This window comes from Marmota marmota, unplaced genomic scaffold (genome assembly GCF_001458135.2).
Source record: "Marmota marmota marmota unplaced genomic scaffold, marMar, whole genome shotgun sequence".
Taxonomy (NCBI): Eukaryota; Metazoa; Chordata; class Mammalia; order Rodentia; family Sciuridae; genus Marmota; species Marmota marmota.
This window is the reverse complement of record NW_025999946.1, coordinates 2,280,284-2,306,488: the sequence shown is the minus strand read 5'-3', so window position 1 is coordinate 2,306,488 and position 26,205 is coordinate 2,280,284. Positions and strand designations below refer to the sequence as shown.

The following is a 26,205-nucleotide window of genomic DNA, read 5'->3' as shown; positions in this document are numbered from 1 at the left end:
GGGGGGCACCAACAACTCATACGCATGTGCAATACTGGCCCAAGCAGCGGATGGAGGAGGAAGCCAGCAGGCCCTCTGTTCCAGCAGGGCCCCCTCGACCTTCTGCCGGAATGCAGTGCGCAGGCCTGTCTGTCATGGCTCCCCTCGCTCCTCTCAGGGGAATCTCCTTCTTCCAGAACGCTGGTCACCCCTGCCTGCTTCCCTACTGCCTGGCCTTCCCTGCACCAATTAAACTGTCACAGTCGGCTGGCTTGGAGACAGGTGAGGACAAGAAGAAATCTGAAGAAAGTAGGGAATTTGGGAGAGAGGGGGCCTCTCCCCACCCAAGCTGTTCTTCTGTTTGCTGTCAAATTGGTCTGAAGACAGTAGACGAGCCGGCAGAGTCCTCTTCCTCCCTCTTCTTCCCCACTGGTAGGCAGGAGATCCCGCTGGCAGCTGTTGGTGTCTGTTTGGAGTCTGTTGTGCCCAACAATGCCTGGATCCTGGCACAACAGCATGGGTCTCTGGTCGAATGACCAGCTGGAGATTGCTCAGCGCCCTGAATCACAGCCTAAGGAGGAATATCCCCTCCAAGAACAGGTGGTGACTCAAATGCAGAAGCAGCAAACAAAGACTTTATCCCTTTCCACCTCCTCTCCTCTTTCTACTTGGTGTGAAGGAAGAGCTGGGAAGCCAAGATCTCTCTCCCAGGTTTCGTGGGTACTGTGTCTTCAGGCTTAGAGGTAGAGCTCTCATATAGCATGTGTGAGGCCCTGGATTTAAAATAAAATATTGTGTCCACCTATAACTAAAAAACAAATATTAAAAATAAAAAATTCCAATGCACTGGGGAAGGGAAGGGGCACCTGCTCAAAAGAAAACACTCTGCCGAGAGACTTGGAATTAGATAGGCTTGGCAGGCCCAGAGGACAGGGATCCCCATGAATTGCCACTCAGCCTTTGTATCAGTAGATGGCCCACTGTGGACCCCAGGATCTTCACAGCAGAAGAAATGGCTGAGCAATCAGATGAACCAATCTTATAGAGAAAGAATCTACGGTTTGGGTTCCATAGATCAAATTAAGATCCTTGACAAGCAAAAATTTCTGTTGTGTTCATCTAACTCCCACTGTCTACATGATCATCTTTATCCATTGCCATGTGTAATCTTACTAGCCAGAACTGCCACTCTTGCTCCCGCCTGCCTCCTCCAAGCATGTGCACACATGCACACAGGAACACATCTACCCAACAACGCCTTCCTTATCTACTCCCAGCCTCCTCTCGGGTCTGACGACAGATTGTGCTAGAAACTGGGTTATGGGTTTCTTCTCTGCACTTTCTGGTATGTGGTGAGGGTGAGGGTGAGAGGTATAGTGAACACCAGCACCCCAAAGTAGAATTCCTATTCTTCCAAGGCATTAATAGGGCAGGGGGGTACAGTGTCCTTGTTAAGAAGGACACATCAGATTCCAACACTGTGAAAAATCCTACCACTATAGTTATTTTCCTAAGAGTATCTTGATAAGTGAAGGGTGATCTGAGTATTTTCCATGCAGAAACTAGACTAATGAGGCAGATTTACTGAAAATGGGATTTATACAACCATCTTTCTCTTGGTTCTGAAAATATCTGTGTTCTAGGCTCCATCTTCAAACAGAGCCTAATGCTGCCCTAGCATGAATTGCCAAGTTTCCATACAAAAAGTGAAAGGTCAGTGACGGAGCTTTAGCTCAGACTTGGGACTGAATCTGGGAGAAAGGCCTAGATATACTTCCAAATTTGCTTTTGAAGGGACCACAGCATAAGAATTTCATCAGCAAATGTTAAACACAGTGCTCAGAAAACTGAACTTTAATGCTGATGAAAATGACAGCCAGGATTTATCTATGTCAACCCAGGCTTTATACCCACATATGCTAGACATTAAGCCAAATTTTATATACGGGGCCCACTGAGCTAAGTTGGTCAGAAGATTGTCTCCAAAGATTATCAACACTAACACATTTAGTATAATCAACTCTTTTGGTCAAGTTAATACACTGGCAGAACAGACAGATTTGGGCTTCTCTTCTTATAAAGAATCTGACAATTTAAGGGGGGATATGTTCTCTTCCATTTATGTCCTGGAAAATACGCCCTTGTGACTTAGCAACCATGTTTAAAAAGCTCTGGCAGTTCTTAAACAAACAGAGCGTGTGTTTATGAGGTTCTAACGACGTTATTTTCAGAGATGACGTAGAGTTAGTGATATGTAGCTTTGGGGCTTTACAGTAAGTTGTGGCTGATTTATTGCTGTGACATACAGTATTTGTCTAGAGAGAAGTGGAAATTAAATGAGGCACTGTTTGAAAATGTGTTAGATGGGAAACAACCTGGAGCATCCAGAGACTAGGAATTCCCTACCTTGCAAGAAGGGGTCCTTTTGGGGAGGTGGAAAAGCAAGAGTTAAGAACATTTCCTAGCACTTCATAGCAGAGCTAATTCAAGACCAGAGAGAGACAGTTTAGAACAGAGGCCGAAAACAGGAGACCCAGATCTGGCGTGCAGGGGTGTTGTGCTTGGCCTGCAGAGTACTTTAAAAAGTTCTGGGTTAGTGGCCAATATTTTAAAATTGAAGATGCCATTTACAAGTGCAGTTTGCTCTCCTCTTTGAAATATCTGAAGATCTGTCCACATGAGTCTGCATTTCTGCTTGGGAGCAATCAGTAGGGGCAGGGAAACCACTTTAAGAGCCAGCCCAAGCTCTCAGCTCATCATGGTCCCCCCTAGATCTGCCCCACTGATATCTGACATCATCTATCCCCTGTCTACTAGAACTTTCAAACCTCCAATAAAGCAAATGCTATTTTTTTTAACAGCAGCACAGATTTCTTAAGCAAGTAAGATTCATTTTCAAATACAGAAATGGAAAAGGCACGTGTTTTTCCAAAACTCTGCAGAAAAGCAAGACTACTAGGTTTTCTTAAAATTTTTGATCTCTCTCCAGGCACCATTTTCATTTAAATTCTGGGTTGCTGAAGTTAATATTTCCCAAAGTCAAGTTATAAAGCTGGGCTCAAAATGGAATGTTTATTTTTATTTGTGCATCTGAAACCATCAGAGGACATTGGAGGGGTGTGGTAGAAGGCATCTGTCTCCAAGCATGTTTTCTTATCTCTGAAAACTTCCAGAAGGATGGGGTGAATAGGGAAAGGGGAAACAGCCACCTTCTCCACTAAGCAAGGCAGGCACACAGCGTAGGGGCAACCTTATTTCTACAGACCCACAAAAATGTCTTAATATTGATCTATTTAAAATCAGAAGAAAAAATAATAACAATGAATAATGAGTAATAAATATATGAATCATGAATCCAGTCTGGATTGTATTTATTTTTATACCAATGATGTTTTAAAATATAACAAGTCCGAACATTCCTTACAAAAGAAGGGACCCAAGAATGCAAAAGTACCAAAAGAGACGAAAATCACCATGAGATCCCGGGGGGCAAACGCTGGCTTCCAGACGAGCATCCTGGGTCTCTGCATGGCCTGTTTGTCAAGAGCACAGATTTATTTTGCTATTAACTTCTTCCCTATCTCCTTCCTGTGATGCTGTGCATGTGGCCAGTCCATAGAAGAGGTTCTCATATGGCCCCTTGTGCAAAGCCCTCAGTTTCAAAAAAGATGGAAAAGATGCCTTTCAGTCACTTTTAGAAACTTCCAAATAGAAATTTCGGAAGATTTTAATCATGTGCAGATGAAGAATAAGTACTATGGCCACTGAAGCAGATCTGCTGTGCTAGCCTCAAACCCTTTTCCATCTCTGTTCTCAGTGGCTGATTTCAAGGCATGACTTTGACTTTACTGAAAATAAAAACCACGAGGTCAAGGTTCAGGCCACAGTGAGGGTCCCTACTTGTGGATTCCCCAAGTTCTGATGAGACTGAGTTTTCCAACTCCTCAATTCAAGATCTTGCCCTAAGCCAAAACATTCCATAGATGGCTATCATTTCAGCTTCTGGGCCTTCTATGTTTAGTGTCTGCAATTCTCGTGTTAGTAGCAGATAATATATCACCTCCTCATATCTTGTTATCTTGTTTTGTTACCTCACTTTTTTTTTGCGCTTATGGCTTGACTTCCTAACTCTTGTAAAAATATATAAAATTTAAACATCTTAATACAAAGGATCTAGCCTTATAGATAGTATTTTAAAATTCCCTAATATCAAGCAAAATATCTTGCACGCAGTAGGTACTCAATCAAAATCTACCTTTAAGGCTACAGGTACACAGATCTCAGCTTGTTGCAGTGATAGGTTGTTGGCCAATTCCTGTATCCTCTGCTTTCCTACTCATTTTATAGGTGATACATAAATATCCATATCTCTCAACCCCCTACACACACTCTTCTCCCAAGTTTCTTACACAATGATACATGCATCAAAATACTAAGCCTTAAAGAAGAATGAATTATGGCATTTGCAGGTAAATGGATGGAACTGGACAATATTGTGTTAGGGAAATAAGCTAATCCCAAAGAACCAAAGCCTGAATGTTTTCTCTGATCTGTGAATGCTAATTCACAATGGCAGGGGGGGGGGGGGATAGAGATATTTTGGATTAGACAGAGGGGAGTGAAGGGAGGTAATGATAGTAGAAGGAATCGGACATTATTACCCTATGTGTATATATGATCACGTGACCTGTGTAACTCTACATCACATACAACCAGAAAATAAGAAGCTGTGCTTCATTTATGTACGATGGGTCAAAATGCATTCTACTATCATGTATAACTGATTAGAACAAATTAATATTTTTTAAAAAGGAGGGAAAAAAGTCCAAAGGGCATCCTTGCTGCAAAGGATTCTATTTTTAAAACACAAATGACTCATCATTGATTTGGGTCTCCCCAAAGCCACTGGGCTGTGAGGGCAAGGGGCAAAAGGAAAAAAAAAGGTCATACCTCTCGAAGCCCCAAAAAACCCCATGATAAAGCTGTACTCGAAGCTGCCACCACACCTAGTGCCACTGCAGTTGTGAGCTCTGCCCTTGTGTTTGGGTTAAACTGCTCTGAGCCAAAGCATTTCCCTCCAGCTGGCTCTTAAACCCACCTCTAGGGGCCAGTTCTGAATGCCTGTCCTGTGACTTTAGGGAGAGCACCAGCAGTGTCTTGCCCTGTGGAGAGCAGACCCAGCACTCTTAGGATATAAACTATTGCTGATTGCAGAGGATGTAACTACTGGGCCTCAAAAAGAATGTGTTTCTTGCACTTGTACCAAAACCATTCTTTTGTTGTTGTTGTTGTTAATTGTCAAATTTATTTTTAATAGAACTTTAACTGCACACATAAACACAAATTTTATACATATTAGGAGGGTGCCATGTGTTGTTTTTATGTATGTCTTAATTATGTAATGCTTAAGTCAGATGCAACTTATCTATCTCCTCAATAATCTATCATTTCCTCATAGTGAAACATTCCTACACATGCCAAAAACTGTTCTTATGAAAGAAATGAGAAGAGGGCTTCAAGCGGGTCAGATCATCCAAAACATTCCTTTTAAATTCTGGAGAGTGATGAAAAGGGCAGAAATAATTCATTCTAATTTTGGAGGGCAGGGCAAACATGGATTTATAGACATAGTTATCAGATAGTGTTTTCATAGGAAAAAATAAATGAGCAATTGGGCAAGATGTCCTCAAAAGTAATGCATAACAAATTCCAAACTGGCCAAGCCAACACTTTCAGCCTTATTTACCATCCACAACAGAGCTGACCTCCTATTCACCCCCTACCCTGAAAGAAGACAGAAAGAGAAACAGGATCATAAAATTAAGGAATTCAGGACCAATATTGCCAGTGGACAAGACAGAAACTAATCCCAAGAAGGCACCTGGCTGGGTTTGATTTTTCCACCTAATCTTTACTCCTCAGGAAAGAACACTGAGGCACAGTAGACAAAAGTTACCTCTGAACCCTCTTTAAGCACTCATAGCATACCTTGTATGGAGGACTTATTCCAGGACCCTTTTTACATAAAATGGCAAAGTATTTGCATATGACCTGGGCACATCCCTCATGCACAGTAAGTCACCTCTCATAAAGTATAACACATAATACAATGTCAATGCTATGAAAATCCATATTATTTAGTCAGCAATAACACAGTACATGTGCAACATAGATGCAAATTTTTTCATATATTGCTATTTGCAGTTGGTTGAATCCAGCAGAGCCAACTTCTCCATTAGGCAAGGCCGGCAGGCACACAGCTTAGGGGCAACCTTATCTCTACAGACTCACAGAAATGTCTTAATATTGATTTACTGAAAATCAGAAGACAAAAATAATAACAATGAATAATGAGTAATATGAAAAATGAGTCCAGTCTAGATTATATTTGCTTTATATTAATTATTTTGGTACAGAGAGCCAATTGTATTCTCTGTAGTGAATGTGAAAGGCCAAGCTAAGTCCTTCTTCCTTCTCTTAACAAGTTTTTTTAATTTTTCCATGAACTGCCCCAAATAAGTAGGCATTCCCTTGACATTTACGATGCTATTGCATAGGTGTCTGGGGGCCTTGTGCAGTGAGAAGCAATAGGGACAGCAGAGATGACCTCTCCAAAGCAGAAGGAACTAGGAAACAGGAAAAGCTCATCCATTAGACAGCAGCCCCACTCACATGGAGACCCAGACAGAGAGGGAAGTAGACTCTACACCTAGGGAGACTCTCCCATCTTCACCACCAGATTTATGCCCTAGAAAACTGGATGAGGTAGAAGGCTTGAGCTAGGCTGACTCCCCAGTGTGGGCACAAAGGTTAAATTCTGAAAGGGGACAAGGACTTCCCACTGGGAGTTATTTACAGCCTCTTTGCCCCCAGGCAGCTCCTCTTCCCCCTCCCTCAGTGGGCTGGGCTCCTCCACCATCTGACATTCTATTCTTTGAACAGCTGCTGGCTCTCCTGGTGAGTTCCCTTCACAGATGTGCAGTGCTGTTCTGAACATCCTGCCCTTGAACTTTCCCTGCCCATAATTTTCCAAACCAAAGCCTGGCAATAAAAATGTCAGCCAGGATAGAGAAAATGGGGGGGGGCCGGGGGGCGGGGGGAGGGTAGAAGGGGTGGTATTTAAAAAAAGAAAAAAGAAGAATAGGAAGATGCTTCACACATGTGGTGATTTGCTTTGACTTCTTCAACAAAGGTTAAACACAGGCCGTGACTTCTTGAAAAATGCACTGAGGCAGAGAGCTGAGGCTCATTTATCAGCACAGCACCTAGAAAGGCCCTGTTTCGTAAAGGAGCTGAGAACCAAAGGCCAGCTGAGGGATGTGCTTCCTTCCGTATGCCCTGGGCTGCCTGGCTGGCCACTGTCCTGGGCAGGGTGTGCTGGTGGTGACAATGAAAGCTTGTATCCACAGTACCTTACACTGTCAGCCACCCCAGTGATGATACCTGTGCAACCCTCAGGGCTCTGCCAGGTGCCACTCATGAGGTTAGGCACTTGGGGAGACAATGGGTCAACACCTTTTTGTACTCAGAACAAGGCCAGAGAAGAAACCAGTTATATCATTTCAAGTCCTCAAAAGAAATCCCTTTAGTTCGGTAATACTAGTTTCCTAGGCACACAAATCTCCTACAACATAACACAAAACAATAATACATTAACTAAATCCTGTAGCTCTATAAAGGGAAAAAAAATTGCTGAGTGGGGAAACAGGGCATTTTTCATTATCTACTGTACCAAGTAACAGGCACAGAGATTGAGGAACGGATGGAAAAGCCAAAGGTTTCTCTACTTGGAAAGAATTCCCTTGATGGGAAAAGCTCCTGAGAAACAATCAACTTTCCTTGTTCTTTGCTAACTTGACCTTATTCTGTCATGAAATGCTACCACTCTACTGAGATTAAAAAGAATCCCATGCATATATTATTATGTCAGAATGAACCCCACTCTTATATATAGCTATAATGCACAAATAAAAACATTTCTAAAAATTAGAAATAAATCTCATGTGCATGTACAAATATGTAATAATGACTCTCACCATTATGTATAATTATAAAGCACCAACGAAAAAGTATGAAGAAAAAGGAACAGGATCTCCCAGCACAAGAGAGCACACCTGAAATCCCAGTGACTCTGGAGGCTGAGGCAAGAGGATTGCAAGTTCAAGGACAGCTTCAGTAATTTAGTAAGACTCTCTGCAAATGAACAAAACCCAGTCCTTCCCACCAAAAAAAAAAAAAAAAATTTAAAGGGCTTAAGATGTGGCTTAATAGTAAAGTACCCCGGGGTTTAATCCCTAATATCAAAAAAAAAAAAAGGATCTTATTGAGGCATTATTAGGAAGAAACAGATCAGGCCTCAAACAGACCTCAAATAACACAGGACCCTTGGGAGCATCTTAGGGGGAAGTCTGTGACAGGACCCTCCAAAGCACTGTCCACTGCAGAGCTGGCCCCCAGGATGGGGACATAGAGAATAAAAGAAAAACAGGACAGATGATTTGGCAGGATGAGATGGAGCCACCTCCCAACCTTGCAACATTACACTCAATCCCTTTGGTTCCTTCCACAATCTGGAATTTCACTTCCTGACAAGAAGAAGAGAGTGAGACATACTGAGTCAGATCCCAGCTCCACTACTCATTAGACACATAGTTTGGGGCAAATTTTGCAGCTTTTCCTCCTCACCTATAAAGTGGGGACAGTAATACTTACCTTAGGAGGCTATTAGGAGAATTTGATGAGATTGCAGGTGCTATTTATTTTATTTTAAAGTGTCTTGCACAGTAGCTCACACATAACACACCATCAGTCAGTGTGAGCTCCCTCCACCCATTTGCCCTCTCCTCCCCCTTTGAAAGACAATTTTTGGCCAGGGAATGAGAGGCCAGGCCATGTGGAGATGGGTGGTAAAGCTGTTGAGTGACTAACATGTTCCACTAGAGCTCTGAGTATCCTCACTGAATCAGTGGCACCAGTTTTATTTTCAGAGACAACAGAAATCTGATCAATTTCTGTCACCACTTTCAAGATGGTTCTCCATAACCAAATCTAACCAAAATTATTTTGTCACCTGGACAATATTCAGCATTATGACACTGAAAATGCTTCAAATAAATTAATAAATACAACATTAATGAATGAATACAAAACGAATGAATGAATGAATGAATGAACGAACCAACGAATACCAAAGCAAAATTTAAACAAACTGGGGAGAGACCATTTTCCGGTTGTAACATCACTGTTACCTTGGCAATCCAGTTCTTGGATTAGAAGCTCTACAAAATCAGTGCTGATTCCTTCCTCCTCCCTAATGTCCATATCCCCAAAACAACAGTGCTGAGACCAGAAGCCAAGAGCAAAGACTGGCAAAATCAGCAGGTGCCCATACTGGGTACCAGCCATTTTGGAGCAGATAAAGTCATTAAGGAAAATTTTAACAATGTATAACCTTTCAGTTTTACTCTGCTCACAGCAAGTGGTTTGTCTTTCAGAGACAAGAGCCTGCCTTGAAGTCGCCAGTGAGCAGGACTTGACCTTCATTTTTCGGCATATGCAGCATTAAATATTCATAATCCACGTAACCAAAGCATAAGAAGTAGCAGTGTTCAAACATGAATCAAAGGAATGAAAATCTGCACATGTGTGAGTCATTCTTTCCCAGAATGCCTCTGGGAAAAAATGCAGATACCCAGAGCTCTGAGCTGCTGTCTCTTCCAACTTTCTCTTGAAATTCTGGAAATAACAGGACCATTGCATTATGCAACCCATGAATCCTGCTCTCATGCTGATATCCACAGGTCTTTCTTTTCTTCCCTCCATCCCTTATCTATTAAATAAGAATTAATATTCTTGTCTCAAAGGGAACCAGCAACAGTGACTGACATTAGCATTCATAGGCCATCAAAGGAAACTCTCGACTTGGTTGTATAACTTAAAAAAAAAAAAAAAAAACCTTTCCTATTTGGGAAAGGTCTCAGGCATTGGGAGACATCAGAATAGGGAGCTAGGGGAGCTACAGATGTAGCTCAGTGGTAGAGTGCTTGTCTAGCACGCTCAAAGCCCTGAATTCAATTGTCAGTTAAAAAAAAAAAGAATTAGGAGCTGAAGTGACAACATGGGGCATAAATTGTGTAAGAAGCCTTTTTAAAAGAATAAAAATGTTCCCCTTGGATGGCTAATCAGAAGAGATATTTGGGAGGGGTGAGTATCATGAGCTTCATGCAATTATGAAGGCACTGACATTTATGTCTTTCCAAAGACTTGCAAGATCACCTCCCTCTGCTTGGGTCTTTCCAGAGAGTCTATCACTGGGATGATGAAGCGTACTTTTAACACAGTTTAATATAATTCTCCTTGGCTTTCAACTCTAGATGCTCAAAGGCACTCTATCTCAGCTAAATAGTAACCACTGGAGGCCACAAGAATGATCTTCCCTGGTGATCCTTCCAGGAAAATTAAGACCCAAAGAACTGCTTCTCGAACCCTTGAATGAAAAAGACCAACTCAGAGATCTATCTATCCTGGCCTAACAACTCAAAAGAAAGATGCCTAGGAAAAGATGGTTTTATGAACAACCTATCTTCTAATCCTTAAAGTAAAATGCACTTTGAAAGGTTAAAAAAATCATAAAGCTGCTAATTAGACATTTATCTGAACTCCCTTATCTATCTGCTGATGCTCAGAGGTAGATTAAACCACTTGGCTGGTGTGTCCGAAGTATAATTGGACGTGGCCTACTCTGAGACTAAGCTGGCAGAGTGGACCATCAGAGCCTTCTTTATATATTTACCTGCTTTCTTTGCACATCTCAAAAGACAAGGTGCAGAGCCTCAGATCTTGAACTTGTACTGTTCCTAACTGTTTTAGTGGGACTAGGTCTGGTTAAAATACAGTGAGACAAGCCATTTCATGGACAATGTCAGTCTAATTAATTAGGCTCACTCCAGATTTATTTATTTCAAGGGAGTAAATGCTAACTAAAATTCATCTCAAGAATATTAGGTACTTTTTTCCAAGGTGATGACTCAGAATAATTTCCGAGAGAAGTTCTAAGCTACTTTGCAAGATGTCCAGAAGGCCAGCCAAACCATGACTGTTCAGTTAGTAATAGTTTTGAATGAAAAGGATAGACTTTAAGAATGTCTATTCTATTTTCTTAACCTCTTTCCATTTGCATCTTGCTTGTATGTGGACAAACTTTCATTTTGTCTTGTTCACTAAGCTTGATTGTGGTTTGTTCAATAGGTTTCATTTCGTTTTATTCCTGGGAATTCATTGGCTTATCATAAAGGTTAACTTTATAGATTCTACTCTAATGTTCCCCTTGCTTAAGCTGAGCTTACTTTCTGACTCTCCCCAAGAAGATGAAAGACTCTCTTGTGCTGATAGATGATGGGGTCCCTCATGGGTCAAAATCTTGGAATATGGTCTTAGGACCAAAAGAAGTCAGGTGAATGAAAAGTAGATTGGGCTACACAAAGAGCCACAAAGTCTTTTTTTTTTTTTTTTTTTTTAATAAACAAAGTCTTGCTAGGATAAACTGCACAGTTTAATGATACAGAAGAGAGATGGGCTAAAGCTAGGATGAGGCCAGGGCAGTCTCCAAGGACAGTCTCATCTCTAAGACCAGCTTTGGTAGAGACTCCTTGCAAGTCCATCAAAGAATCAGAGAGGGATTCCAATGCCAGCTTCCACAAGGCTCTGCAGTGTCAGAATTAATTCCAAAGGACACGGAGGCAGGCAGAGCATTTAGGAGAAAGGGTCTGCCTTGGGGAATTTCATCCTTTTCTATCTTCTTCCATGCAGATGAGAACACCAGACCCAGAGAGCCAAAGACTGTCTCCTAGTAGACGCTAGAAAAAAAGGACACCATCCAGATCCATCCAACAAAGAGCATTTTATTTCCAAGTATTACAGAGGAGTAAAAAGGGAGGGAAGGTGCAGCTGAGGTATCTGTCCTTCCAACAGGGCACGACACTCACCTTTACGTAAGGTGTGCTCTCTCTTTCCCCAGCAGGGGACCCACAACCTATGAGAACACCCCTGGGAGAGATGGGAGAAATAAGACCAAGGGATTTAGAACTCCAGTTGAATTCCAATAGGGTCCAGAAACACTAAATGTAAATATTCAAAGAGGGCTTACCTTCCATGACATGCCAATTGGAATCTTCCAAATTTAAAAACATGCTTCCATTCTTGGCTAGCGATTTTTGATGAAACAAGTATGCATCCTCATCCCCTGAGGATTGTAAAAGGTCCCTCCATTCAAGAGAGTGAGGGAAGCAGGTCTTGGATGTAAGGATTGGCTGAGGCACTCAACAGTCTTAGTTGTGGCTGACTCCCAGGGACAGGTGATCAGAGGAGATGTCTTCTTTATTTTCCCTTACATGACTTTTTGGCCTCTGCACCCCAATGCACAAAAATCATCTGGCTGGTGACCAGAATGCTCTGAGACATTTAGAGTTTAGGTGTGCATGAAATCACCACCAACCAGAGTCTCAGAAAAAATGAGCACGGAGCTCAGTATTCAGGCACAGCAAGTCCAAACCAACAGACAAAAGAGGCAGGTTTCCTAGAATCAAAGTCTAGTTTCCAACAGCATGAGGAATGGAGTTAAAAGTGTTAAAAGCACTCTCACCACAGATAGCGAGGGCAAGAGAAGCTCAAGGTCACTGTCCCTTGGCCAGAGTCATCAAATTCCCATTGCAACAGAAAAACAAGACTGACTCCGTCTCTGCTCACTTCTCAGTTTCGATGGATGACGGCACTAGAAAAACTGGAACAAATGATGCATCCAGGGGACCAGAGAGGGTGTAGCTGTCACCTGGCAGCTCCAGCAGGTGCTCTCTTCAGCCTCTGGAGGGTGCTCGCCATCTGGGACCCAGGTCACCCTGGAGCACCAGTTCCCTCAGTAGGTACCCAGAGGTATGCAAGAGTGTCCCCTGCAGGAGTTCTCAGATAGCCCTGGTCACCTCCACTTCCAGGATTCATCTTGAATCCCTTTGTCCCACGTCCCTTACTTTCACAATTCAAGAAGCACCAGCATATGATGCTTCAGCTAAATGTTGGGTTGGCTGGTGAAAGAATAACACCTTGCTTTCTAATCTGCCCTCCAACAGGATCAAAGCACGGGAAACCCAAATGAGAAAAGGCTCCTACAACCATGCAAGAATAGCTTCAGATGCTATGGAACTGTCACCCTCCCAGAGGTTGCAATTGCCCATCAAAGCCCTCTTAACTTCTTGACATCTTCAGCACAAATACTTTATGAGGAAATAGCTATTTAAAATAAATAATACCCAGCAAGAAGGCTTGACCCCATGGGAGGCCCCTCCCTCCCATGCCAGCTGAATCCAGGCAGCCTTCCTCTGAGAGCTTTCTTTCCCACTCAGGAAATAGCACAGAAGAGCCCTGCCTTCCTCCAAACGTCTTCCGCACTCGGGAGGTTCTTGCAGGGGTTGGTGTTAAGGGAAATAAATTCATCAGTGTACAGGGTCATGGTTGTTTTAGAAAGAGAGGGCAGGAACAACGTATTTGAATACTCACTTTGACGAATCTATGAAGTATATCACAAGTGCACCAATGCTGAGAGCAAAGACCAACACAACCTGCAAAGAAGAGGAAAATGCCATCACTTTATAGCCAGACATCAGGCTGTTTATTTATCTTTATTTTTTTGACACTTGCAGCAGCAACTGAAACATGGTGCCAACTGCCTTCAGGAACCTGGTTGGAATTGCGTGCCCTTACTGCCCCCACAGGCCATCTGATGTCACCTTCTCATCTGGCAGTGGGCAGCACCCTTGTTCCTTGCCAATAGGGGTCAAGGCAGACTTTTACCTCTCCGGGCACTGGGATTTTTATCTGGTCCTGTTATCTGAAGGTCCAGCTTCTCTGTGACTGAAATCAATACACTTCAGGGGGAAAAGAGCAGGTAAAGATCTGAGGTGATAAGATTTGTTGTGTTATGTGATTTAGAATCTAAAGAGACCCCAATACAGAATATCAATTTTTAACAGCTTTGTTGAGGTATAATCTACATGCCACAATATTCACCCATTTTAAGCATTCAATTCAGCAATGGCTTTTAGTAAATTTACCATGTTGTGTGACCATCACCATAATCCACTTTCAGAACATCTTCATTATCCCAATAAGATCCTTTGTGCCCGTTAAATTAATCCCTGTTCCCATCTCCTGGCCTCAGACAACCACTAATCTGCTTTCTGTCTCCACACAAGAAAGATCCATTTGAAAAGCACAGATTTGCATGTACAAATATCCATATGGGCATGTGCACACAGACAGAGCTGTATGAACATTCACCGTGTATACACTACAGGTATGTAGTTATAACACTTCTCAAGTACTTAGGAAGCAGTTTAGGTATAGAAAGCCAAGTTAGTTAATACATTCATCCAGTTAAATGACAATCTTCATCCTTCTTTACACATCTCACTCAAAATTAATCACCCTTGATATAAAAGACAGTTTTGGCATCTCCCTCAAACCTGTCATGCCAAAGTCTATCATGTGAATATGTAGCGGATTAGACTGATACTGACACTTCAGTCTTCACTCAACATTCCAATGTGTTTATTTAATCTTTCACAGAGGAGGCAATTAAAGCATATAAAGGACAGGTCAAGAATAAAAAAGAGGCCAAGGGCCAACAATTGAGCCTGAGACAAAAAGTAAACACCATCACCAGCACACACAATTCCCACCTGCCAGTCAACAGATGCCTTTTAGATATGCTAATATCCTAAGTAGAAGCAGGCTGAAGGGCCTTAGAAGTGGAGGTCTCCTGGGACCACCCCTATAAGAACATCTGCTGGCACTGGCTGATGAACAGAGATGAATCTCAATTCATGGAAAGACTAGCCATGATCAAGCTCTTTGTGCGCATGTGTGTGTGCACATGTGTATATAAGAAAGAAAATCACACATAACCTGCATTTTGTGTGTATACCAAAGTTGGCCAGTGATGGAAAATGAAATCTGCATGAGATTCTCATTTGAACTGCTGCAAACCTACAAGGAACTCCTGGGGAGGACTGCTGGTCTCTAAACACTATGAAAAACGACAAAATAACTGAACACTGCGAAGGTAACATGCAGCTTCATAGCAACTGCTAAAATTTCCTTATGAAAGAAAGTGTTAAAAACAATACACCACCGGGTTTATTTTATTCTTCCATTTTGTTTTGAAAACCAAAACATGCTCCATTGAATCCAAGCAAACTCCTGCAGTCTCTCAGTAATTACCAGCTACCCAGCAGAATCTCTCTGGGCTGGCCTTTCTCCCTCTTCCCCCTCACACGCATTCATTCATATATTCCTTGCAAAGGTAGATGTGAAAATAAAACATACACAGGCCTCCGCTTTATCCTCTATTATCTGAAGGAGGCAGCAAAATATAAGCTGAAGATTAATTTGGAGCTGCATTGCTATTTCTTTGACATAAGCACTTAGATCCTGGCCCTGACCTCATTCTCAAAAAGCTGCAAAGGGAAGGGGTGTGGCCAAAACAAGGGGGGAAAGGCCTTTTCATTCATAAACACTGGATCCCAGACTAATCCCTGTTGATCTGGTTCCCTGTGTGTCCCTGAATACTGAGCTTCTGTCAGAGCTAGTTAGATGGTCCTAAGCCACTAAAAGCCATAGTTGCAGGAAAGGAAAGCAAAAGTCCTTGCAGATGGCATCTACATAGTTCTATAAGGAATTAAAATCTAACCCTTCTGCAATAGCTCTTTCCCAGCAACAGGATGGCCAAAGTAACTAGTGCCTACCAGCTGCCTCCATGTGGTATCCGTGATGGGAATTAACATGTTGCTTATTTAAGCAAATCAGACAGTGACAAGAGGGTGGGGATCCTGCTGCTCTCAAGTATCAGCATCTCTGAGAGAGAGAGAGAGAGAGAGAGAGAGAGAGAGAGAGAGAGAGAGAGAGAGAGAGAGAGAGAGCGCAAGCGCAGGAAAAAAACACGGGATGGAAATGACCTCCATAGCTCCAAGGCACTGAACCTTCTTTCTGTTTCATGGACTATGCCGGGGGCCATGTGTTCAGCCAGAAGGCTTGCTCTTGGTGAGGTCCAGGGAAGCCAAACTGTCCCACTCACCATGATCCATCAGCAGCTGTCTCCATGCAGGAACTGACCAATAAAGGTAAATGTGCATGGCATCTTGAAACTCTCTCAATACCTCTTGATCATGTCATTGATGACATTGTCAACCTGGATCCAGGTGCTGCAGGAAGACATTAACCCTTTGAATTTGTTCAGGAAAATAGAACCAGAAGAGACTGGACTTCCTTCCTCATGGCTTTAGCAAAGCCACCCAAAAGGTCTAGTTTATTCTTTCTCTCTCCCTTTAACAAATTCTCATTGTCTGAGACCCCTGTTGTAAATTAAAAGAAAGAAAGAGAGGAAATAAAGAATACAAAATGATTAAATCTTCTTCTAAATGATAATAATTATTTTATATAAAGCCTCCAAATAGTAAGTACTTATTTAACATATACTATGCATAGGTCCAGAGAAACAAAAGACTGAAGTCCACTTGGAGTTATAAAATGTACTCTTTACAGAGTAGTCCTTATACAGATAAATTCTATGCTATTACTCGATTAGTGGTAAATGTTCAGTATAGGTATAGTCAATTTATAGTAAGATAGTAACTATATAGATCATTAATAAACCGAGTTGGAGAAGTATAAGTACTACAGGGGATCTTGTCTTGCTATCACTTCATGCTTCCTTTTTTTTTTTTTTTGGAACTGGGAATTGAACCAGATTAAGATTCAGTTCCTTCCTTCCCTCCTTTCTTTTGATTTTGAGACAATTTTTCTCTAAGTTGCCCAGGCTGACCTTGAACTTGCGACCCTCCTGCCTCAGCTTCCCCAATCACTGGGATCACAGGCCTACACCACCACACCAGACTAATAGCTCTTCATTTTTAAAGTGTCTTTTCTTTGAACAAGTTATGCTTACTCCAAGATGCCTTTGAAAAGGGTAGGGCCACTGGAGATCCCTCCATGTATTCCTATAGTCCCAGGGGTAGGGACATGGTAAAATGAGGTCAAAAGAGCACAGTACCTAAGAGAGCAAAACACGCATGGCCTCCAACAGAATAATCCTCACGAAGACCAAGCACTTTATGAAGCAGGTCCCAGACCTAGACTTGTAGGCAGGAGCCTCACACAGGAGATCACCTAACATTAGCAGTCACAGCACAACTTCTGCTTTCCAGAGCCTGTCCAGCATTTCCCACTTCCTATAGATTGGACACTCCAAATCACCTTGTCTTCCTTGCATGGTACTGCCTACCATATTCTTAGATTTACTGAAAATACCCACATGCTACCTGGTGATGCTGAATACTAGGTGATATTTCCAGAGTGTGAGACTCCAAAACACAAAAGCCATTTGATCAATGTTATTAGAACAATAGCATATAAAGTTACTTTATATGCTATTGTTACTGACAGAAAGACAGTCATCAATTTTCCTTAACTCCAAGATGAAGCATGAAACATTTACACAGAATACCACGAACACACACAGTGTGTTAAAACAACACCACAACAAAGGAGGGAATCTGATGGTAATCGAGAGGGAGTTTCACAACCATCTTCCAAAATGGAAACTCTAGCAGGCCATGACGACCTTCCAAAAGCCTGAGAAATTTTACAGAAATGAAAACTAGTATAGCCAAGTAGGGAATAGTTCCCCTCAGTTCCCCGAGCTCCTGGGAAAAGGCAGATTCAGTGATGTGACTACAAAGGGGCCTGAGTCAGGGAAGGTGGTTCATTAGAGAAGAGACCTCACCCATTCTAGAACCTGGATTCCAGTTGCCAGGTTGAGGCCCAAATGTTTTCAACTAGCATGTGAAGCTAGCTACACAGCCTTCAGAGATGGATTTGAGACAGACACAGAGGTGGCTGACACCAGAATCCTATCACCTGGAGAATTTTTCTTAAAAAGCAGAGATGCCTTCTTCCCACCCTGGGCCAGGCAGCCACCAGCGGGGGAGGGGAAGCTGGGCACCTCTATTTTTAACAGGCTCTTCCAGAAATCTGACATGTGGCCAAGAGTGGGAGTTGCTGAATTAAAGCCATTAGGGGAAACCACTTAGCTCAAGTCAGAGATTAATTTACAAATGTCGCCTTAACAATTAGCCCATTAGAACATATGCATGAGGCCTGCAGGTTTGGAGGATCTGCTAGGAGTACTTGAGAAAGTACAGAGAGGAGAATGAATTAATTCTCTCCTGAGCAGGCTGTGCATAGTCTCCTCAGCTCACAGTAGAACAAATGACCCTAATTAGTGATTCTCCATGTTTGATGTAGAATCCAGCTACTGGCAGTAGAGACCCTTCTCAGAAAATGGACAAATTTCTCTACGTGATTCCCAAATTATTGAGGTATAATTTACATATGACAAAATTCACTATATACAGAAAAATAGATATAAGAATTACCAAGAGAAACAATCTGGGGACATTTTGTTTCTGAGAGATAATACCATCCCATCATCTAAATTATCATGTTTGGTCCGGTGAATTTAACAACTCCAACAAACATTTATTCTTAGGCACAAGGCCCAGAGTGAGAGACAGAGAAATACAAAGGTGATATTGCTAAACCAGGCCTGTCTTTTGCCCCTCAGAAGGGATCTACAAATTTCAATCTCTCAGGAGAACACTGTGGATTTAAGAAATGTCACACACAAAATGCTTCACATTGCCAAAGGAAGCATCAGGGGTAGAAGTAAAATCACCTTCACTGCAAACTCCCCCAAAATAGAAGGAGAAGATAAAAGCAAGGGTGGAAAATTCAGGAAAGGGAAAGAATTCCTGTCACTTTATGTCCACCTGAGGGGACCTGTTCTAAAGAAGGATAGACACCAAGCACATAGTAGGACCAACATGGAGGGGGGGAAGCACAGGACCATAATAAACAGTATTCTCTCTTAAGTATAACACAATCTCTCTGGGACTCAGTTTCCCAATCTGTGAAAAGATGGGATTAGAACAGATGAGTGTTTGACGGTATGTCAGTCAATTTTTTGTCATTGAGACTAAAATATCTAACAAGAACAACTTAGAAGAGGACAATTTTATTTTGGCTCACAGTTTCAAGGTCTCAGTCCATGGTCTGCCAGTTCCATTGTTCAAGGCCTGAGGAAAGGCAGAATATCATGGCGGAAGGATGTGGTAGAGGAAAGCTGCTCAGCTCATGGGTAGCCCCAAAAGAGAGAGAGAGAATAAGGAGCGAGGGCCAAGATATTGTCCAATGCCATGCTCCCAATGACCCACTTCCTCCAGCTATCCCTAATCTGCCTACAGTTGCCACCCAGGAGCCCATTCAAATTATTAATCAATCAAACAAATTAACCCACTGATGAGGTTGTTGTTCTTGTCATCTAATAATTCCCTACTTGAACATTCCCACATTGCCTAACACATGAGCTTTTCAGGGGACATTAAATATTTAAACCATAATATGTGGGGACCTTAGTAGCTTAATGCATACAGGGAAAGAACTGAAAACCTTGGCTTGAAAACGCAGCACTCTTTCCTGCCAACTATATACCCTTTGTGCATAATTATAATTCAGCATGATAATAATAACGCCTGTCACTGAATCTGTGTCCAAGAGGCTTGTTATGTAAAATCAAAAGCACACACCCCACAGATCCTTCAGTTTATAGTTCTTGTTTCCAACAGCACAATCAATTGCTCATGTCATATGTCAGTCCACAAAACTGACACCAGACAAAATACAAAAGGACTTAGAGGGGCCACTGGTCAGTTCACTCACGGGCCTAGGTCTCAGCTGTGCCACCACAACAAGGAATTAATTGAGTGGTGGTCTGCCCCAGTCGACTTCCCTCCTACCTCTGGGAGTCTTTGAAAAGTTCATGATTCTGCAGGTTTTACCCCCAGAAGTCCTCAGTTCTGAGTCTGGGTGTTTTCTTAAAGGAAAAAAGGAAGACATTTTTTTCATATTATGACAAGTGGAGTGATATGTTTTTCCATTCTAAACCATTAACCGTTCTTAGTAGAAGATATAATATTGCTACCAAAAAAGGAACTTCAGTGATCATAAATTTTAAAAGATTTGTAAAGTATAAAACATTCTGATGCCACCATTTAAACATTCAAACATCCCCTAAATTCCAAGGCTGCCTGACATTCTGGCATATTACATTTGACTTAAAGAAGTGTACAAACCAAAACACTGCTAATTCATTCACTGGAAACAAGACATGGATTGCCCTATTATATCAGTTTAAAACCTCTGATAGAGGTGAGATGAAGTTTCAGGTGATGGCAGGACTGAGGAGACACCCAGAGGAAGCAGAGTGGGGATGAAGAGCACCGGAGTGGAGGAGCCAAAGACCCACCTGCATAAGACTCCGAGATTCAGGTGCACAGACCAGAAGGGATGACGGGAGCTGGCATCAAGAGCAGAGAGTCAAGCAGGGCAGCCACTGGTGAATGGTGGGGAGGCATCAGGAAGAGGAGACGAGAGAAGGATTTGGATGGCAGGAGCCTTGGAAGAAAAGCTTTTGAACAAGGATGGAGGGGCACTGGGTCCAGGGTGGGGGCAGAGGGTACAGTGGTCTCTGGGCTACCAAGAAACAAGCAACCTCCCTAAGGGAGGCAGGCACGAGGGAAACTCCAAGAAAACTAGATTCAGCTAAGGTGGTAGACCTGGGCAGCGTTCAGTGAAGAAGTGGAAAAGTTAAGATTTGAACTAGGAATCTGCAAAAACAAACTGAAGCACTTTCTTGAGGAGGTGAGGTGTGGAGACATAAAAATAACACAAATGCCAACATACAGGTAAGAAATGAACATATCAATTCATTTACACATGCACACACTGCGAGGGTCATGGAGATAAACTGATCATTTACCACTAATGCTGGATTCTATTGGTAGTTATTAACCACCTATATGCCCAGCACATTGTCTCTTTAAATCAAGTTATTTCCAAATGACTCTATAGTCGGGAAGCCCTGAAAAAGCCTCTTAGTGTAAGCTACAAAGAACAAGTTTCTTATAGATCATCTGTCTGCTGGTATGTAGACACAATTAATTCAATAATGAACTTTTTGAGGGAGGACAGAGATGAATTTCACTAGTATATAGAGAGATAGAGGATCTGAATTCCTCTTAGTTTTTAATGTTCCCCAAAGAAGAATCTGGGTCATAAATTACAAGCTAATTGTCTGCCCTCTTTCTTTCCAAGGGATCATGTTGCCCTAACTGTATCGTCAGGCATGTGAGCTTCTGCAGGGCAGTGCTCCCCAATTGTGGCAGGGCTGTGTTCACATCCTGGATTTTGTTGCTGAATATACTAAGAAACATTCTCATCTCATTTTGCCCAAACTGAAAACACAGAAAAGTCAAATGTGTTCTTCTGAGGTCCCGATTTACAATAAGTGAAATAAGGAAATGAAATGAAGAAAAACCATTGTAACGGTAAGTCAGAAAAATTTCCCTAAAACCCATGCCTTTCCTGAAGTTGCCTCATAAAACTTAAAAGGTTGCATTTTGCATAATTTTACAACGACATCAGAACCCATGCACTGACAAGCAAGATAAAATCTTCCATTTGAGGTCTCAAGTTGGAAAGACATTTCCTGTCTTACTATTGAAAAATCTGGTGCTGGGGTAAGGGAAGTTCCATCTGCTGGTGGAATTCCCAAGTTTGCAGCTAATGAGCTTTTAGAGAAATTGTTGGCTTAACTACGGGTGCCTTGGCCAACTGGATTTTTAATTTAATTAGGTTTATAAGAAGAGAAATCTTCTATAGCACTGTCGGGTCACCAGTTGCTATTCACTGTCACTGAGGACTAATTTGTAGCCATCTCTGCCCTACTTCTCAAATCTTGCCAGTCCTTAGATTATATTAAAGGCAAAACTAAAGTCAAGCCGGGATTCAAGCATATACTTGGACATCCATGTTCAGAGCAGCATCATTCACAACAGGCAAAAGGTAATAGGAACCCAGTGTCTACTGTTGTGTCAATAAACAAAATGATATGTATAGTTGACAGATGCCATAGTCTGGCTAGGCACAAAATCACGAGCCACTCAAACAGGAACAAACTTTATTTTGAAACTCCCCGCCAATGCCCCGTAGGCTCCCAGGGGGAAAAATGCCAACCAACACACACAGTGTTCTCCCTGCCCGGCAACAGGAAATCCCTCCTCAGGAATTCCCTCCTACTACACTTCCCCAACCAATGGGAACTCTCCAGGAGTCCTATAGCAGGCCAAGGTGGACAGCAGGGGTCTAATATCCATATGAATGCAGATCTTAACATAATCATATCATCTCAATGGCTTGCTGGCGTCACCTTTCAACCAAAAATGCCATGCATCATACTACTTGGCTATGGCTCTTAGCAGACAGATGCTTTTTGGCCTCTCAAAAAAAAAGGAAATTCTGACACAGACCACATTATTGATGAACCTTGAGGACAGCGGGTTGAGTGAAAGAAACCAGTGACAAAGGCCAATACTGGATAATTCCACTCATGTGAGCTCCCTACAGGACTGAGACTCACAGAGACAGAAAAAGGAATGGTGGCCTAGGGACTATGGGGAGGGGAGAATGGGGAACTGCGTTACAATTTCAGTTTTGCAAGAGGAAAAATTGTATGGATAGATAGTGGTGACGACTGCATAATAATAAGAATGTACTTAATACACTGAGCTGAACACAGTAGATTTACAAATGGCTTAAATGCCAGGATAGATAGATAGATAGATAGATAGATAGATAGATAGATAGATATACACACACATTTTTTTAATGGGCAAGATATTCTGAGCAGCTACAAGTGGAATCCAGAAGTATCTCACATTTAGAGATCCAAACAGACTCATTCTCCTACAAGTTTACTTGTGTCCTCCTTCCAGTAGCAATGGCTATTTCCTGGAAACTTGTTACTATGTACAAATGACTCTAGCTTCTCTAGCTGTTTGATCTTACTAAAGCTGGCATTTCTCCTTTAGTCTCCAGAGCCTGTCCCCCATGTAGCCACAGAGACCTTATATGGGTCCCTGCCTTTCCTCTTCCACTCCCCTCCTCCCTCCTGGTCTATCAACAGGGCTCAAAGCTGGCCTTGAATTTCTTAGTGATAGAGGCTCTGACTGGAACATCATCTATTTTGTCTCTGATAACTGCAGCTAAAGCACCAGATATGATTGAAAGTTTCAGAAGACCATGCCCTTGATCCCATAACCACTTTACAAACACATAACAATTCCCTCCAGAAGGTAACGAAACAGACAAAGGGCAGGTGGTCTCTAAATTTAAGCCTCAAGACCAATTTGCAGTAATGATGTGGTCACAGCCTCTCAGTGGGTCAGCAAAACCCTTAGAATCTACCTCAAATCCCCTCTTGGTGGCAACGATTTTGCCACCAAAGGTCTTGCTTTTTAAAAAGAGTATCAATGTACCTTTGAAAGCAATGCCACCAAAGGGAATTGGCCAGAGATGATGAGCGGCCATTCCACTGACAAGATGACACTGATTCCAGCACTGGACAGGCTTAAAAACCCTCTCCTGCCCATGCAGGGCTTTTCCAAGGACGTGCCAAGCCTCCAGCCTTCTCTTAGCTTCTTTTATACAGGAAAACAGAGAAAAGGAGTGTAGAGAATGTCACTGATGGTCTTTTCAAGACCATTTACCAGAGGAAGAGCATATGTCCAAAGGTGGATGTCCACCTCTGCTTCATGTCTTAGCTCCTCCACATACTCAGGACCTTAAGTGACACACTATTTTCTCCCCAGGGGTCCTGCCTGCTGGCCAAGACCAGTGGTCTTTTGGGACATGCTATCAGGGATTCCAAGGAATCTAGAAAGCCATTTTTGTTAAGGTCTACAGTGGAATTAACTCTAGAAATCCAAAGAGAAGACCTCACCTAGCTTATCTACTTCTGACACCCCTCCTGCCTTCAAAATGATTTTTTGTATTTACTATTAAACTCTGACTGACAAGCTACCCTTACTGAAAGAGAAAGCTTCACAAGACAGCATCCTTCATGCTCACAAAGTCTTCCTCTCACGGTCTAGAGAATCAGAAGGCAGAGTTAACAGCACAAACCTGGACACATACAGTGATGGACACCCTGGGCAGGGGTGGGCACCCCGAACACGACACTGCTGCTAGTTTAGAAAGAATGAACCACATCCCCAGCTACCCCCTTGCCTCCTACAACTATCTCACAAATACCCTGTTACCCAGTGAGGATCAGATGATAATTACTTGGCCCAGGGTAACTAGAGTTCTGGCTTGGTGGAGATAGAAAAACCACATGTGCTACTTGCGTGCATCATGACACAAAAAAAGCTTCCAACCTTCTCTTAGCTTCTTTTTTACATAAAAATGGAGAAAAGGAATCCAGAGAATGTCACTGATGGTCTTTTCAAGGTCATTTACCAAAGGAAGAGCATGTGTAGGATGTCCACCTCTGCTTTATGTCTTAGTATCTTTAACAGGCAGACCAGGTGTCTGGTTAAGGAGAAAATGTGTAAAGGATTTTTTTTTTTTTAATTTCACATTTTTAAGAATTTGACATAGTCATCCGGGAGGAATTAGCACTGAGATGGGTTTCTTCAAGCTTATCGCATAACTTTTCCATGTCTCAAATGTGTATGTGCGAAGAACTGACATCTTTGCAGGGCTGAGAGGCTCTTATTGTCACAAATCTTTCTGTGCATTTTGGCATAGCCCCAGCATGATCACCAAATCCAGCTTCCCATCTGCTCCATTAAAAGATTGCCAGGCATGAGAATTCATTTCTATGAACTTTCCCACCATTCTGCAGTTCTTCCTTATTCATTTATTGCACAAAGTTGCTGAGCATTTGCCCCCTATAGATTCTGGGCTGAGCAGGAAGGACATACAGAACTGAAGAAGAAAACCCCTGCTTTATGAACCTGAACTCAAATTTTCATCCGTATTGTGCAGAGCAGGATGATGGATGCCAAGATAAGTTTCCTACCATCAAATGCCTTTTGAGACATTCATGCCCTAGATCCGTGGTTCACAAACATGAAGTGTACAACAGAATTATCTGGAGGGAGGACTTGTTAAGATGCAATTGCTGAGGCCCATCCTAGAATCTCAGATTCAAGAGGTGTGGGGGTTCACAAGACTTTGCATTTCCAACAAGTCCCAGGTGCTGCTGGTGTGAAGGTTATACTTTGTAAATTACTGCCTTAAACCATCATGAAAGAAAAGCCTATCCTCTTGAGATGTTCTGCTTTCTTTAAATATGGGCATAAAAACATTTTAAATTGGTTAGTTTGGGGTATGGGCTATTTAGACAAAATTTCCTTAAAGTATCTATTAAAGGATGAGTTCCCTACTGGGGGACATGACATCTTCTAGCCCCACCCACTAGTGGTTGCCAGTGAACTCTAGCATGATGGTGGAAATGAAAGTTTATTAAAAGGTATTCCGAAAGAGAGAAAATTGGCCAGAAGCTTTTACTTTGAAATATCATTCAAACTCATTTTCAGATTTGATGGTGGATGAGCTGGATAATGTCAGTAAGGTGTTTTGTTTTTCTTTTTCCATATCTTGTCCATGGAAACATACTGCATGGATTTAGAAACGATCGGTCACTGATGTTAATAAAAGTATTGAAACCCTCCCTTCAAATCCACGGGCTTAGACTTTGAAGACACTTCCAGCCAGGACTGCAAGATTTGTAAAGGTGTGTCTGAGGAGGCTTTGGCTTCCAAAGCAAGTAAACAGAAAGTGCCACAAATAGAAAACTGGAACACATCAACACTGAGAGTCACCAGCTTAGGATGGTTCCACCTAGGATCTTCCAACTTTACGAGGATGTGAAAGCAACATGAACTAGGTAGGAATTTGAATAGTATATCTGGATCTTTTCCTAAGCTGGCAATGTGCATAGCGATATTTGATAGGACCCTCTCTCATGATGCTGGGCAGTGATAGTGAGTCACAGCTCCCAGTTAGTCATGCTGTCAAGAGGGGAACAACCAACTCTACAGTGCACCATGTCACTAAGCTAGGGTGTTCGGTAAGGTGGGTGTATTAAATGCACTTTCAACTTAAGATATTCAACTTATAATAGATTTATTGAGACCTGACTAATCATAAGTCAAGGAGCACTTGTATATTATTTACTCTACTATTGGAAAGACTAGGTTAGTGTCGAGGACAAAT

The 26,205-nt window shown here is 42.2% G+C and overlaps 1 protein-coding gene across 24 annotated transcripts in view; it reads right to left on the bottom strand.

Annotated features, from left to right (window-relative positions):
- Kcnma1 (potassium calcium-activated channel subfamily M alpha 1) overlaps nucleotides 1–26,205 on the bottom strand; it is an 888,761-nt gene that overhangs the window by 349,301 nt on the left and 513,255 nt on the right. For all 24 annotated transcript variants that reach the window (XM_048801821.1, XM_048801797.1, XM_048801798.1 and 21 more), the window contains exon 4: nucleotides 13,528–13,589. In XM_048801821.1, the coding sequence (XP_048657778.1) occupies nucleotides 13,528–13,589 (62 nt within the window). The remainder of the gene's footprint in view (nucleotides 1–13,527; nucleotides 13,590–26,205) is intronic.